This window comes from Zalophus californianus, chromosome 3 (genome assembly GCF_009762305.2).
Source record: "Zalophus californianus isolate mZalCal1 chromosome 3, mZalCal1.pri.v2, whole genome shotgun sequence".
Lineage (NCBI taxonomy): Eukaryota > Metazoa > Chordata > Mammalia > Carnivora > Otariidae > Zalophus > Zalophus californianus.
In genome coordinates, this window is record NC_045597.1 from 80,530,095 (window position 1) to 80,544,504 (window position 14,410).

General features: G+C 38.3%; 1 protein-coding gene and 1 long non-coding RNA gene across 8 annotated transcripts in view; one reads left to right on the forward strand and one right to left on the reverse strand.

The window, feature by feature from the left end:
- The window catches only part of LOC113919513, a 41,977-nt gene extending 36,153 nt beyond the window's left edge, over positions 1–5,824 (forward strand). The window contains exon 4 of the long non-coding RNA XR_003519042.1: positions 5,677–5,824. This is a non-coding gene — a long non-coding RNA (uncharacterized LOC113919513). The remainder of the gene's footprint in view (positions 1–5,676) is intronic.
- Positions 1–14,410, reverse strand: part of PARP4 (poly(ADP-ribose) polymerase family member 4) — a 116,587-nt gene that overhangs the window by 36,509 nt on the left and 65,668 nt on the right. For 6 of the 7 annotated variants that reach the window (XM_027588852.2, XM_027588856.2, XM_027588855.2 and 3 more), the window contains 10 exons: positions 13,922–14,117; positions 12,854–12,921; positions 12,076–12,263; positions 9,451–9,550; positions 7,646–7,816; positions 7,305–7,385; positions 5,831–5,911; positions 4,439–4,534; positions 3,709–3,831; positions 2,762–2,857 (listed from right to left, as the gene is read on the reverse strand). In XM_027588852.2, the coding sequence (XP_027444653.1) occupies positions 2,762–2,857; positions 3,709–3,831; positions 4,439–4,534; positions 5,831–5,911; positions 7,305–7,385; positions 7,646–7,816; positions 9,451–9,550; positions 12,076–12,263; positions 12,854–12,921; positions 13,922–14,117 (1,200 nt within the window). The remainder of the gene's footprint in view (positions 1–2,761; positions 2,858–3,708; positions 3,832–4,438; positions 4,535–5,830; positions 5,912–7,304; positions 7,386–7,645; positions 7,817–9,450; positions 9,551–12,075; positions 12,264–12,853; positions 12,922–13,921; positions 14,118–14,410) is intronic. The other variant, XM_027588854.2, reaches the window with a different exon arrangement.

Here is a 14,410-nt window from a genome sequence, read left to right on the forward strand (position 1 = left end):
GTTTTCTTCAATTTGTTTCATTAGTATTTGTTAGTTTTCAGAGTACAGATCTTTTATTTCTTTGGTTCGGTTTTTCACAGGTGTCTTATGGTTTTTGGTACAATTTGTAAATGGAATTGAATCCTTGATTTCTCTTTCTGCTACTTCATTATTGGTGTACAGAAATGCAACAGACTTCTGTGTGTTGATTTTATATCCTGCAACTTTGCTGAATTCCTGTATCAGTTCTAGTAATTTTTTGGTAGAGTCTTTCTGGTTTCCTACATAGAGTATCATGTTGTCTGAGAAAAGTGAAAGTTTGACTTCTTCCTTGCTGATTGGGATGCCTTTTATTTCTTTTTGTTGTCTAATTGCTGAGGCTAGGACTTCTGGTACTATGTCGCTCTCTCCCTCTTTCTGTCTCTCTCAAATAAATAAGTAAAATCTTAAAAAAAAAAAAAAAAGTTTGGTAGAATTCCCTTGGGAAGCCATCTGGCCCTGGACCCTTGTTTGTTTGGGAGATTTTTGATTACTGATTCAATTTCTTTGCTGGTTTTGGGTCTGTTCAGATTTTCTATCTCTTCCTGTTTCAGATTTGGTAGTTTATATGTTTCTGGGAATTTATCCATTTCTTCCAGATTGCCTAATTTGTGGCATATAATTGCTCATAATATTCTCTTGTAATTGTATTTCTTTGGTGTTGGTTGTGATGTGTCCTCTTTCATTCATGATTTTATTTATTTGGGTACTTTCTCTTTTCTTTTTGATAAATCTGGCTAGGGGTTTATCAATGTTGTTAATTCTTTCAAAGAACCAGCTCCTACTTTCACTGATCTGCGTTTTTTTTTAAATTTCTATATCATTTATTTCTGCTCTAATCATTATTATTTCCTTTCTCCTGTTGGATTTAGGCTTTGTTTTCTGTTCTTTTCCCAGCTTGTTTAGGTGTAAGGGTAGGTTGTGTATTTGAGACTTTTCTTCTTTCTTGAGGAAGGCCTGTATTGCTATTGAGCATCTTTTCGTGTGCTTACTGACCATTCATATATCTTCTTTGTAGAAATGTCTATTCAAGTCCTTTGCCCTATTTTAAAAAATGTTTTTAAAGATTTATTTTTCATTTGAAAGAGACAAAAAGGGGGAGGGGCAGAGGGAAAGAATCTTCAAGCAGACTCCCTGCTGAGCATGGAGCCTGACATAGGGTTTGCTCTCACAACCCATGAGATTGTGATTTGAGCCAAAACCAAGAGTCAGATGCCAAACTGACTGAGCCACCCAGGTGCCCCTGCCCTATTTTTGAACTGGGTTGTTTGTTTTGTTGTTGTTGAGTTTTAGGAGTTCTATATGTTCTGGATATTAATCCTTTCAGATATATCACTTTCAAATATTTTCTCCCTATCTGTGGGTTATCTTTTTATTCTGTGGATAGTGTCTTTTGATGTACAAAATTTTTAAAATTTTCATGAAGTCTAATTTCTCTGTTTTTTTCTTTTGTTACTTGTGCCAGATCATTGTTAAATCCAATGGGTGAAGATTTGTCCTATATTTCTTCTAGGAGTTATATTGTTTGAGGCCATATATCCATTTTGAGTTAATTTCTATATGTGATATTAGGTAAGGGTCCAATATCATTCTTTTGCATGTGGATCTCCAGTTTTTCCAGCATCATTTGTGCTTTCCCCAGTGAATGGTCTTGGTAACTTTGTCAAAAATCACTTGACCACATAGGCAAGGGTTTATTTCTGGGCTCTCTAATCTATTCCATTCGTCTATAAAAGTCTGTCTTTACACCACTATCACACTGCTTTGATAACTGTAACACTGGAGCAAGTTTTGAAATCAGTAAGTGTGAGTCCTCCAGTGTTGTTCTTTTTCAAGATTGTTTTGGCTATTTGGAGTACCTTGAGATTTCATATGAATTCCAGGGTGGATTTTTCTATTTCTGCAATAACATTGCTGAGCTTTTGATAGAGATTGCATTGAATCTATAGATTGCTTTGGTTAATACTGACACTTTTAATAATATTAAGTCTTCCACTGTCCTATCTTCAAGTTCACTGCTTCTTTCTTCTGCCTGCTTAAATCTGCCTTTGAATCCCTCTAGTGAATTTTTCATTTCAGGTATTGTACTTTTTAGCTCCAGAATTTCTTCTTGGTTTCTTTTTAAGTCTTCTGTCTCTTTATTGATATTTCCATTTCATTCATTCATCATTTTCTTGACTTTCTCCACATCTTCCTTTAGTTCTCTGAGGACCTTTAAGATCACTGTTTTAAAATCTTTGTCTAATATATCTGCCATTTTGTCTTTTTCAGGGACAGTTCCCATTGTTTCATTTTTTTCTTTCTTTGGGCTATACTTTCCTGTTTCTTTGTATGCCTTATGATTTTTCCCCTTGAACACTGAATATCTGAATCTAATAAATGTGGTAAATCTGGATATAAGATTCTCTCCCTTCCTCAGTATTTGTTGTATTTTTATTATTCTTTTCTCTTTCTTAATTGTTTTAGGCTGTCTCTGTGGTAAGGATCAGCCTGAAGTATAAACTTAATGTCTTCTTGAGTCTTCTCTGAGCCTTTCCTCGGGTATGGGCAGTTACTTTTTAATTATCACCATATAGGAATTGTTTTTGAATGTCCTAGTCTTCAGTGTCTGACTCCCAAAAGGGGAAGAGCAAAAAATGAGCAGGGGGAATAAAGGTGCAGCTCTTTAAATCCCCTGGAATTTGCTTCAGCCAAAGGAGGAGGGGCTTGCAACAACAGGGGAGATGCACCAAAGGCTGCCTACCTCTTTATCTGCTAGTTGGGATACAGTCATTTCCCCAGCCCTGCCACTGCCCATCTGTTCGGTGGTGGCCACTGTTTCTCTTCTCTCTAGTAGGACCTATGTGACCAGAGAAGTGAACTCAGAAAAAGAGTGGAAACAGGATTTTCAAAAGTTATTATCCCTTTCTCCTTGCTTTAAAGACAACTGTAAGATAAAACAAAACAAAAATTCTGCATGAAGAATTTGAGGAAACATTTATGGTTTGGTTTTGTAGTTATTTACCATCTCAGATTATGATCTTATGAATAAAGTAAGCAAATGACATTTAATGTGTTTTTATATTCTTAATTGACACAATAACTTCAAAATGGATCAAAGAAAATGAACGTTGCATATATTATATTTTCCCAAAATTCCTTTCAAATTTTTTCCTTAGATTCTAAATTCCTAAATTTTGGCAATTTGATTCTGCTAATCCAGATACCTAAGGGTCTTATTAGCACTGTTTTGTTCCTTTGGTTTTGAATATGCCTTCCAATTTCTATGGGAGTCACATTTTTCAATCTTATTTCTGGCTATAAAGGCCACAGTATAAAGCACTATAAACTTTAAGAATTATTAGTGGTGAATTTAGATTCTCAGATAGAACTTTTATCACTACTTTCACGATGAACCTATTAATTACTTAGAGGAAGTGACTTTAGTTTCTTGTATGACAGTTTATTTGTCTATGAATGAAGCCAAATCACAGTTGTTCCCCTTTGGTACTTTACAGCTACATTTATGTATGGTGACTTTCTCAGTCATGTAACAGCTTTTTTATAAATGTGCAAATATTTTCCATTCTGAGGGAGACAACAGTTTCTCCATATACAAGCAATAAGGGTGATATTTTAAACAAAGGGTTCCCCTCACAATCCTACAAATATGGAAACACAATATTAATTTATTTGGTAATTAACATTTACCTGTGCCACACTGATATCTGGTTGCTCCTCCTGCCAGCTCATGTATGGCAGAAAATCTACATCTTCTTTGGCAATAAGTTCCAAAATATTTGGAATATTAGGAGAAGGTGACTCCTTACCATCCTATATTGAATCATAATTAGGTAAAAACAAAACAGACATTATCAAATTAAATGATTACATTCTAAAGCCTAGTGAATCCTTAGTTTGAAATATGTATGGGTGTCAGATTAGATTGTTTGTTCTGGGCCACAAGGGAGGGAGAGAGAGTCTAAAAACACAAGTTTGCTCAGTTGAGTGGCTTTCCTCTTTATTGAGCTGGTGTGGGAGCTGTGGTAAGTGCCTTCTGTGGGTTTTCCTTTTAAACTTATAAAAGAGAAAGGGCCTCTCACAGGGTAAGGGAAGCTCAAGCCCTTTCTATTTGTTGAGGGTCTTGCATTAGTAAAAGATGAGAAACGCCAAAATGCAATAAAATTATAGTGTATTTCAGAAATACACATATAACTAAGTAATAATTTATAACATTAAAAATATAACATATGTGACCCACTTAGAGAGATGATAATGAGCCCTTCATGAATGTGAGGCCCTGGTTTGATGGTCCTCCCTGCCTCTCCCCTCCCTGCTCTTCACAAGCCATGAATGTAGATATTGTCAGTAACAGTCAGAGCAAAAGTAATTTTCTTAATATGTAAATAAAAATGAAATAACATGAATTAATAATACATACCCTTTTCTCAACTGCCACAAAGCTTGTAAATTGTGTTATGAGAGAGTTTTCTTTACTGAGTTTAATAATCAGAGATTTTAAGATTTGCTTCTTCATCTAAAATACAATCAAACAAATGAAGTCACATCTTATTTTATTTTTCACTGTTTAGCTATGTATGACCAATAAAACAAGTATTAAATAATCAACAAATGTGTTTTCTATAAAATAAACCATTTTATAATTAGTATTTCAAATTAAATTGAGTCAATTGCCCTGTCTAAATGTCTAGAGTAGGTGACTCAACATTCTCTGAAAAATAGGATCAAGTGACTGGCTAAGTCATAGAAAAAAACAATTCATATTTATATAGCTCTTTATGGTTACAAAGAACTCTCACTCTCAAGTGTGGTGAGTTTCTGCATTCTTTTACATACAGCCCATGCCTCCCATTTTAAAGATGAAGAATCCAAGGTGTAGAGATGTGGAGTGACTTGTTCAAAACCCTTTGGTGGCAGGGCTTGTCAGTTGCCCCCAGAGATAAAAAGGCCTTAAGTAAGGTACCTGGGTGGCTCAGTCAGTTAAGCATCTTGGCTTCAGCTTGGGTCATGGTCCCAGGGTCCTGGGATTGAGTCTCACATTGGGCTCCCTGCTCAGCGGGGAGTCTGCTTCTCCCTCTACCCTTTCCCCAGTTTGTGATCTCTCTCCCTCTCTCAAATAAATAAATAAAATTAAAAAAAAAAAAAAGGCCTTAAGTAAAACAGAACACCAGGCTGCTAATCCAAGGGCAGCAAAGGAGTACAGTGAAAACACAAGGCCATCTATCACCTGCTATGACTGCATTAACAGCCAGGGGAGGCACTCTGGTTCCTTCTTTCTGGGAGGGCACTGAGTACCACTGCTCCTAAGCTCATTTAAGTTCACAGCTACAGAGGGACCAGGCCATGAGGTGGGCTGGCTGGGTGGGACCCCCTGCCGGGGGCCTCATCAGGTCAGTGAAGAAAGAGCAGGGTGCAGGGTGGGCTTTGGCTCCACTGTGTGATTTTAGGCTGGTCACCCGCCTGTCCTGCACCTGGGCTCCTTCATCACTAAGATGAGAATACCAATGCCTACAGTGTATGAGATCTGAGGTGATATTTATGACAGGCACTGAGCAAACATTCTCGGAGCCCTCCTCTGGCCTGTTTCTGATGAGTAAAATGATCACAGAATTCTTAGGAAACCCATGACATCTGTTCTTTCATTAATTCATTCAACAGACATTTACTGAGCACCCTGCAGCCCAGGCGCAGAAAGTACAGCTGTAACGATGAATGCCCCCATACCGCACGTTTCTCCACCCAACTACCCTCACTTTACATTTCCACGGATAAATCAATTTAAGAAGGATGAAGAACAATGAAAAGAGCAAACCTCATGATCTGTTTCATTTTCATGGAGAATGCCATCTTCATAATCTTGGATCAGAGCTCGTGCTGTCAGCTTGTGGATCATCTGTGTTTAAGCAACAAAGGGGAAAAAAGATTCAAATGGCTTCTAATTAAAGTCTTACTTAGAAAACACTTTTAAAATTGAGGTATAATAGTACATACAATAAAATTCACCCCTTTTAAGTGTACAGTTTGATAAGTTGTAACAAATGTATACAGTTGTGTGACCACCACTGAAATAAAGATACAGAAGAGTTCCTTCACTTTCAAAAGTGAAGGGCACTCCTCATGCCCCTTGCTGTCACCTCCAGCCCCTGGCACCCACTCATCTGTTTTCTATGCCTACAGTTTTACCTTTTCTATAAAAGGGCATTTTTGTCAATTCAATTTATTTCAAAAATTTTAAACTGTTCTTCTACTGTGGAAAGAGTCAGCTTAGTGCTGTGATGCCTAACTGTGAATGTGACCTCCACTCTGAAGGGCAGGGGCAGCAAAACATGCCCTGGGAAGTGCAAGGTGAAGGACTGCCCCCTTCCTCTCCAATGACTAACAAACACAACTGATTTTAATAGTAATGTCTGCTTACAATGATAATTCCAACTCTTGTAATTTTGTTATCAATAAGGCCACAATTCACAGAGGAAGTACAACTATAAAAACTGCAACTTTATGGAAAATGACCTCTTCCCAGGTTAAAATCCTTTTACTTACTAATTTCCCCCTTAGATTCAATTTTTAAAACAATATGGAGATTCCCTTAAGTTCTAGACATATATCACTGGCAAATAGTAAGTTATAATTATTGATTCAGGGCCAAAAAGTAAGCCATATTTTATTAAAAAAAGAAAAACAAAAAATCTGCCATGTCTGGGAAATAGTTTATCTGGCCATGCAAATAATCCCATGAATAAAGCTACATATATATAGTATAGATAGGTTAGGGATTTCCAGGTCTGACTCTAATAGATTAAGAACTAATGTAAATACTACAAATTTTTTGGTGATAATTAATTTGCTTTTAATCCAAAAGTAGAAACAACAAAGACATTCTTAGTATATGTTTACTCTTAGTTCAGTATTGTTATACTTAATATTTCAAAATAACACAGGTTGATCTGTGGCACTTAATTTTTATCATGTCATGAACAACTTCGAGAACCTCCCTAAAAAATGTTCACATATAAAATACCAAATTTAATTGCAGTTAGTCATATCCACTGATGCCCATATGGATACACCTAGACCCAAGAACACCAGAAGAAGAACTGTTGCATCAGAAACTGAATGAAAGTGTCCTCATTTGTACAGATAACAATCCTCCATATCATATTGTGTACTAAAGTGTCAAAACAGGAAAACAAGAACAACAAAGGAAGTACACGGAGCATTAGATATGAAAATATAAAATTATTACAACTTTCAAAGAGTGAGTTCATAGTTAAAGATTTGAATCTTACAGTTCCAGTTGTCTTCTGAAGTTCGGTAGTTGATACTATTGTAGAAAATTCTTTCTCTTGAATCAATGCACAAAGAGTTGCCTAAAATGGGGGTGGGGTGGGGTGGAATCCCTTATTAGCTTTTTCACTCCATAGTGTCTTAGTTAGTTTCACCGTGATTTTCTCTTTCCTTTTAATGGAAATTAAAAGGCTCCCCAGTATCCCTAGTTAACTAACCATTAGGTTTCCAGAAGGAGAAAATTTGCCAGCATATTATGATTTGAGGGGGGAGAGGGAAGAAAAGAGAAAGAAAAGAAAAAGAAAACTGTTCCCATAGTAAAACAAGCTGTGTGCTTCCTTACCTGTATACAATGAGGAATAAATCCATAGACAAGGAGTCGCTCATTGTGGAACAAGGACTGCACCTGGGCTGGAGCCTGCAGAGGCTCAGGTGCATCTGTACTTAGTTGCTGCCATTTGACGGAGACAGAGTGGCAACTTGGAGAATGTAACCTAGTCATTTGGTCTTCTATCTATTTATAAGAGATGAATTATTTCTTTTTCAATGTTACATCCAGAAAATAGTTACTTAACACTTAAAAATAATTTTACATTCTATCTTTTGGGATTTGTAGCTCTTTGCTTTTGTTTTTGTAAATCCTTCCTGCTCAGGGTACTTTTTCAAAAAGATTTTAAATAGAATTCTTAATAATACCATTGGCACATAATTTAATATGTAAGACATCCCCAAATCATTCCATTAGTTAATTACTAATATACAACTTTGACAGGGAGTAGATTCTAGTTATAAAAATTAATCCTACAAAGGACTTGAATAGACATTTCTCCAAAGAAGATATACAAATGGCCAATGAACACATGAAAAGATATTCAACATTACTAGTCATTAGGGAAATGCAAATCAGAACCCCAACGGGATACAACTTCACACCCTATGATGGTTATTATAAAACAAAAACCCAAACCAGAAAACAAGTGCTATCAATTATGTAGAAAAATTGGAACCCTAGGTACATTGCTCATGGGAATGTAAAATGGTGCAGCCACTGTGAACAACACTATAACAGTTCCTAAAAAAACTAAACACAGAATTACCATATGATCCAGAAATTCCACTTCTGTTATATACATAAAATAACTGAAATCAGACCTGAATACCTGCTTATATGCCAATACTCATAGCAGCATAATTCACAACCACTAAAAGGTAGAAACGACCCAAATATCTATCAACAAATGAATGGATAAACAAAATGTGGTATGTGAATACAATGAAATATTATTCAGCCTTTAAAAAAGAAAATTCTGACACATGCCACAACATGGATAGACCTTGAAAACATTATACCAAATGAAACAAGACAGGCACAAAAGGACACATATTGTATGATTCTGCTTTCATAAAGTATCTAAAGTAGTCAAATTCATAGAGACAGAAAGTAGAATGGTAGTTGCCAGGGACTGGGGAGAGGGTGGAATGGGGAGTTGTTGTTTAATGAGTAGAGTTTCTGTTTGGGATGATGCAAAGTTCTGGAGATGGATGGTGGTGATGGCTGCACAACATTGTGAATGTACCTTTAAACATTATTATTTTTTAAGATTTTATTCATTTATGAGCGAGAGAGCACGAGTGGGAGGTAGGGGCAGAGGGAGAGGGAGAAGCAGACTCCCCGCCACGCAGGGAGCCTGATGCAGGGCTCGATCCCAGGACCCTGGGATCATGACCTGAGCCAAAGGCAGATGCCCAACTGACTGAGCCACCCAGCCTCCCCTAATGTACCTTAATGCCACTGAATGTCACTTACGAATAGTTAAAATGGTAAATTTTATGTATATTTTGCCACAATAGCATATTAACTCTAGCAAAACATGTATAGTACTTCACTTTTAAAAAACCCCTCCATGACACTTTATAAAGAAGAAATCAAACTATTAGCTAGGAGAATGACCCAATTAGGAGAATGTGTTCCTGCTAGGTGCGAGACAGATAGTAACTAAGTAACTATGCTTTCGGTACCTTTGTCCGATTTTCCTAGGTCCCCTTTCCACTAATGAAAACACAGAAGTTACTGGCACTAGATGTGCAAGAAGATAATATTTCCACATGTAAGCATAAAACTAGAAATAAGATGTTTGAAAAACGTACCTGTTTTTTCCAACTATGTTTGGATTTTGAGTTAAAATACTCAAATACTCCAGCACCGTATTGGGACAAAATCCTTAAGATATGACGATTTGCTGTAGAACTGATCACATTTTACATGTTTTAATTTTCAAGAAATTTTAGAAACATTTTTGAATTTCATGTAGTTAACAATGTTGACATAGCTCGAAACTCAATAGAAGAGACAGTACATGCAGAACTCTCCGTAGTTGAGGTTAAAGAGATAAAACTCAGGACGGGCAGTATAAAACATCTGAAGGTTTGGGTAATTTAAGCTCCCACATATCAGAGAACTCATTTCTTTTTCACAATAGAAAAAAAAGAGCAGAAATTCTTGACTCCTGGCTTACCAAAGGAGGGCGTAGATGATTCCGAAAAACCTCCAAAAAGTTACCAGAATACTGAAAAATATCAACCTACTTTCAATGAGTGTCAGTTACCCAAATTTGATCCCAAAGGCCAAGAACTGGCAGAGTTAATAAAGTCTTAAAATATGTGTATCCAGATAGCAAAGGGGATAAAGAAGTCTCTTTCTAGCAAAGATAAGCTTTGCTACTTAAATGACAAGGTCCTATTAAATTTCTCTCAATAATTCTAAAACTATTAAGAAAGCCTTTCTTAGAGAGGATCCTCCTGAAATAGTAAAGACACAATTATTTTTTCAGGAAAAGAGCTTAAGAAAGTTATTTCTGAAATATTTCTTAGCCTACTGATTAAAGATTGGATTTGTCTTTAGTCTTCACAATAAATTGGTGGTGATTACAACAATTAGATAATCCCCCTAAACTGGAGTTTATTTGTATTTTATCTATTTCATTGGCTACTGAGGCTGCTTGGAATCTATTCTTGCTCCTGCTGTGTGTAGCTCAGAGGAGAGTTTGTGACAACAGGCAAGACGAACAGGCTCTACTCCTGGAGAACTCACATATTGCTAGAGTTTGTGAACACAAATGAGCATGTATAAAATGAGGCAGAAACATTTAGAAAGATCCTAAAACCTGACAGAAAATCAATAAAAATTTCAGCTCCTTCAGGCTGGGTCGTGTCAAAGCACAAAGTCATCTCCCAAAGGAGGTTCATGTCCACTCACCCCCATCACAGTACCCCTCTTATTTCCTTTCTGGCACTTAGTAAAACCCATCTCCCCTTTCAGCTTATTGGATTGCTTGCAGCCTGTCTCCCTAAACACAGCACTGTGGTCCAGCACCAAGGAGTGTCTGTTTCATGACAGGCTCTCAGCAAAGAAGGAATCAACAGGGCCCAGGATCTCCTGCACTGAGGTCAATCCATAACCCTGGCACAGCCTCTGATACTTGGTCAGGGGAGCAGGGGGGTGTTGCTGTGACCAGGAAGATAGAACAGGGCACTGACTCAGGCAGAGAGGGGGCCACATCCCTGCAGCAGGGTAGGGCCAGCCACCCCATGTCCACAAGTTAATTAGGTAAAGCCCATTTAGAAGCAATTCCTGGGGGAGTCCATTATGGGCTGGATAAATTTCCTGGTTGGTCTGTGGTGTCCTGTTAGGAGAAGAAGACTAGGAGCTATGACTGAGGAGGGGCAGAGAGAGGGAAAGAGCCCTCTGGGCAGGCAGGCTGGCTTGGGTATAGCAGGGAGGGCCCTCAGGGGGTGTGGAGGGTCCCAGCTCCTGTAGCTCATAGCTGAGGCCTGAAAAGAACCCCTAGCCCAGGAGAGCACAGTGGCCCCAGAGAACACCAATAGCTACCACTCCCACCTCTACCCCTACCCCCATGTTGAGGGGCTGCCCTGCTCCATGCACTGCCTCAGAATAGGGAGGCCTGGTTATCATTTGCCAGGATGGTAACTATTTAGGGGAGAGTCCAGGGAGACGAGGGTGCAGGCATGCTCTGTGCAAACACAGTCTGGCCCCTTCTGTTTGGTGTTTTCCTTATGTTTATACCATATGCCTCAGTTCAATCCAAAGAAGCTAACTATAATTGGGGAGGGTGTTCATTCCAACAATCATGGGGGCCTAGCCTCCCAAGAGAAAGATCCTATGTCCATCACAGGGTTTGAAAATGCAAATGTGCCCAGCCACCAGAAAGATGTGAAGGAGCTAGGAGCCTGGGTGGGGCCCACCCAAAGCAGTGGCCCTTAGCCCTGGTCAGGAACTGCCAGGGGAGGGAGTGTGCCTGGCATTGCCAGATCTTCAGGCTTCTTAGGATAGGTTGGAAGTTTGGATTTTTAAGCAAAAAAAAAAAAAAAAAAAAAAAAAATCTAACGTTGATTTGGTGCTTGCCAAGTGTTCTTAAGTATTTTTTTTTCTAGCGGTGCCGGGTCTGGTCTTCCTTACACATTTCCCTCACCCCACTGCAGGGCTGGGACTTAAGTACTTTTTATATATGAGCTCATTTAATCCTTAGAGCAAACTTATTAATCCTATGACATTTTCATTATCATCTTCATTTTACAGACAAGAGGTTAAACAACTTGCCCAGAGCTCTGTAACTCTATGCTAAACTGCTTCCATAGACTATTATCAACTTCAAAACTTCTAAAAATCCTGTGCAGGCCAACAAAGACGACCTACCCACAGGCTGCCTTTTTCCCCCATGGTGTTCACTATGTGACTAGATCTCCTGCACTTACCCGATACCACAGGAGAACAGCCTGGTGTGCCGGACGTTTCTTTTCACAAGCTGCAATGTCAGACTCTCATTCTGGAGGTGCCCATCAGATATAAGGAGAATGCTCCGTAAGCCTTGAGAAGGGTACAGTAGATTTAAATATCGGAGCGTTTTCCAGAAGTCTGTATTTCCCATGGTAGGTGTAGCAGACTGGAGGAAATGAAGTGAAAGGTTATTCATTCCTTTTGGGTAGAGTCACCACTAACTGTAATCATTTACTGAAGCATGTCTCAATGATGGTTTAGAGATATCATCACTGAAAAGATTTTTTTTTAATTACACATTTGTGGAACAACTATGCTTATATACTGTTAGTTTTTTCACATCACACAGTAACTATAATATTATCGGCTAACACCTATTTGATTTTTTTATGGTTTTCCTGGGTTTGCTGGGCTGGAATGAGATGGCAACTAGTCATTCTCAGCGTGGGCCATTTTAAGAAAAAGAAGAAAAAGAAACAGAAGAAAACATTCCAAGACTGTTGTATTTGGTTGTATTTAAGTGGTAGAACTATGGGTGATTTTTTTTCTTTCTACCCTTCTTAATTTCTAATTTTTCTTTAATGAGTTGATATCGCTTTTATTAATAATAATAATAATAAAAGGGTCCCACTGACATACAAAAACTGAAGGACTAGGGGTGATCTATTAGTGGTCTTGGGGAGAATAAGTCCAGACAATACCATTAAAACTTGATAGGAAAAGACCCAAGAGATGAAAGAAGGTTCTTTTACTCACCTTAATGAACTCTGTTGGTGTATTATTGCTTGTGATGTACTTAGGATATGAAAATAATTCCTTGTAACCTGTGTGATAAGATTGGCATGAGGTACAGCTATTAAATATTCACTTTATTGACCACTAACAATCATGTTACCATGTTTGATAGTTTAACATGTAAAAAAAAAACAAAACTTCACCACAGTATTCCTTTAAATAATTAGTGCATTGAAACTATGCACTTTACTGTGTAAAATGTTCTGAGTAAAATTACATGTGTAGACATTTGTTCTGTAGTGGATCGCTCATGCAAAGTAAGATGCGGGGTGTCACAATAGCACAGACCACCTGGCCACCGGAGGGACACATTCTCTTTCCAGGCGCTTGGTACCCCAGCCTTCCTTGACCTTTGCCTCCAACAGCAGCACACCCTAGCTCCTTCGTAAAAGGGCTCAGTCTTCTGCTGAATGGCACAGAAGAATCAATAGGACACGACTGTCCCCTCACTCTACTCCGTTCCTTCTCTCATTCCTAAAGTACCTTCTTCTGGTGGCTGAGATGTCCCCGGGCCCTCATCTGGAGGATGGTATTACTTTTCCTCTAAAAGGGCTGATCTGATGCTTCCTGAAACCTTATAGATTTTTTACTACTGTGCTGATTTCAGGTGTTCTGTCCATATCCTTGGGACCCTCATACATGTTAAACCAAGGGTCTTGCATTTGGTTCAGCTGCTGGTAACCTAGTAATATTTATACAGTACTTGCTCTATAATAGGCACTGTTTTAAATCCTTTACATGCATCAGCTCAGTCCTTACAACAACACTATGAGGCTACGAGGTAGGAACTCTCATTCTTATATTACAGATGAGGAAAAGTTCAAGTAATTTGCCCAAGGTGACATCTAGAGCTAGTAAGTGGTAGAGCTGGAATCTGGGTCTAGGGACCTAGCTCGAGTGTTCTGGTTCTTGAACTCCATGCTATGCTACCTCTTACTCCACAGATGAGGTCAGGGTACGAATAGCCATCAGCTCTACACTAATATGAAGGAGGAAGCACACTTTGGACTGGGGCCGAAGAGCGCTCACCTGTGCCAAACTTGACAATGTTGATCTTTTGCTTCCTACCCATCAAGGACAGTGCATATAAGGCAATTTGCTTGGCTTGCAAGAATGTTGCACCCTCCATGGAATTGGAGCAATCGAGACAAATAATCACTTCACTGTTCTCGGCTAGGTCAGAGAGTGTGATACCAAGATCGGGTTGAAAAACAAGCATACAGGCCTAAAAAAAGAAAAAAGGTGCTGGGTTGATGTTTATCATAACTTAACCTGGTCTGGCTTGTTTATATTGGTATAGGCATGCCTCTGAGATACTGCCGGTTCAGTTCCAGACACTACAGTAAAGCAGATATCGCAAAAAAAGTGAGTTAAATAAATTTTTTGGATTCCCAGAACACATAAAAGTTATGTTTATGCTATACTGTAGTCTATTACATGTGCAATAGCATTATATCTAAAAAAATGTACATACCTTAATTAAAAAGTGCCTTACTGCTAAAAAATGCTAATCATCAC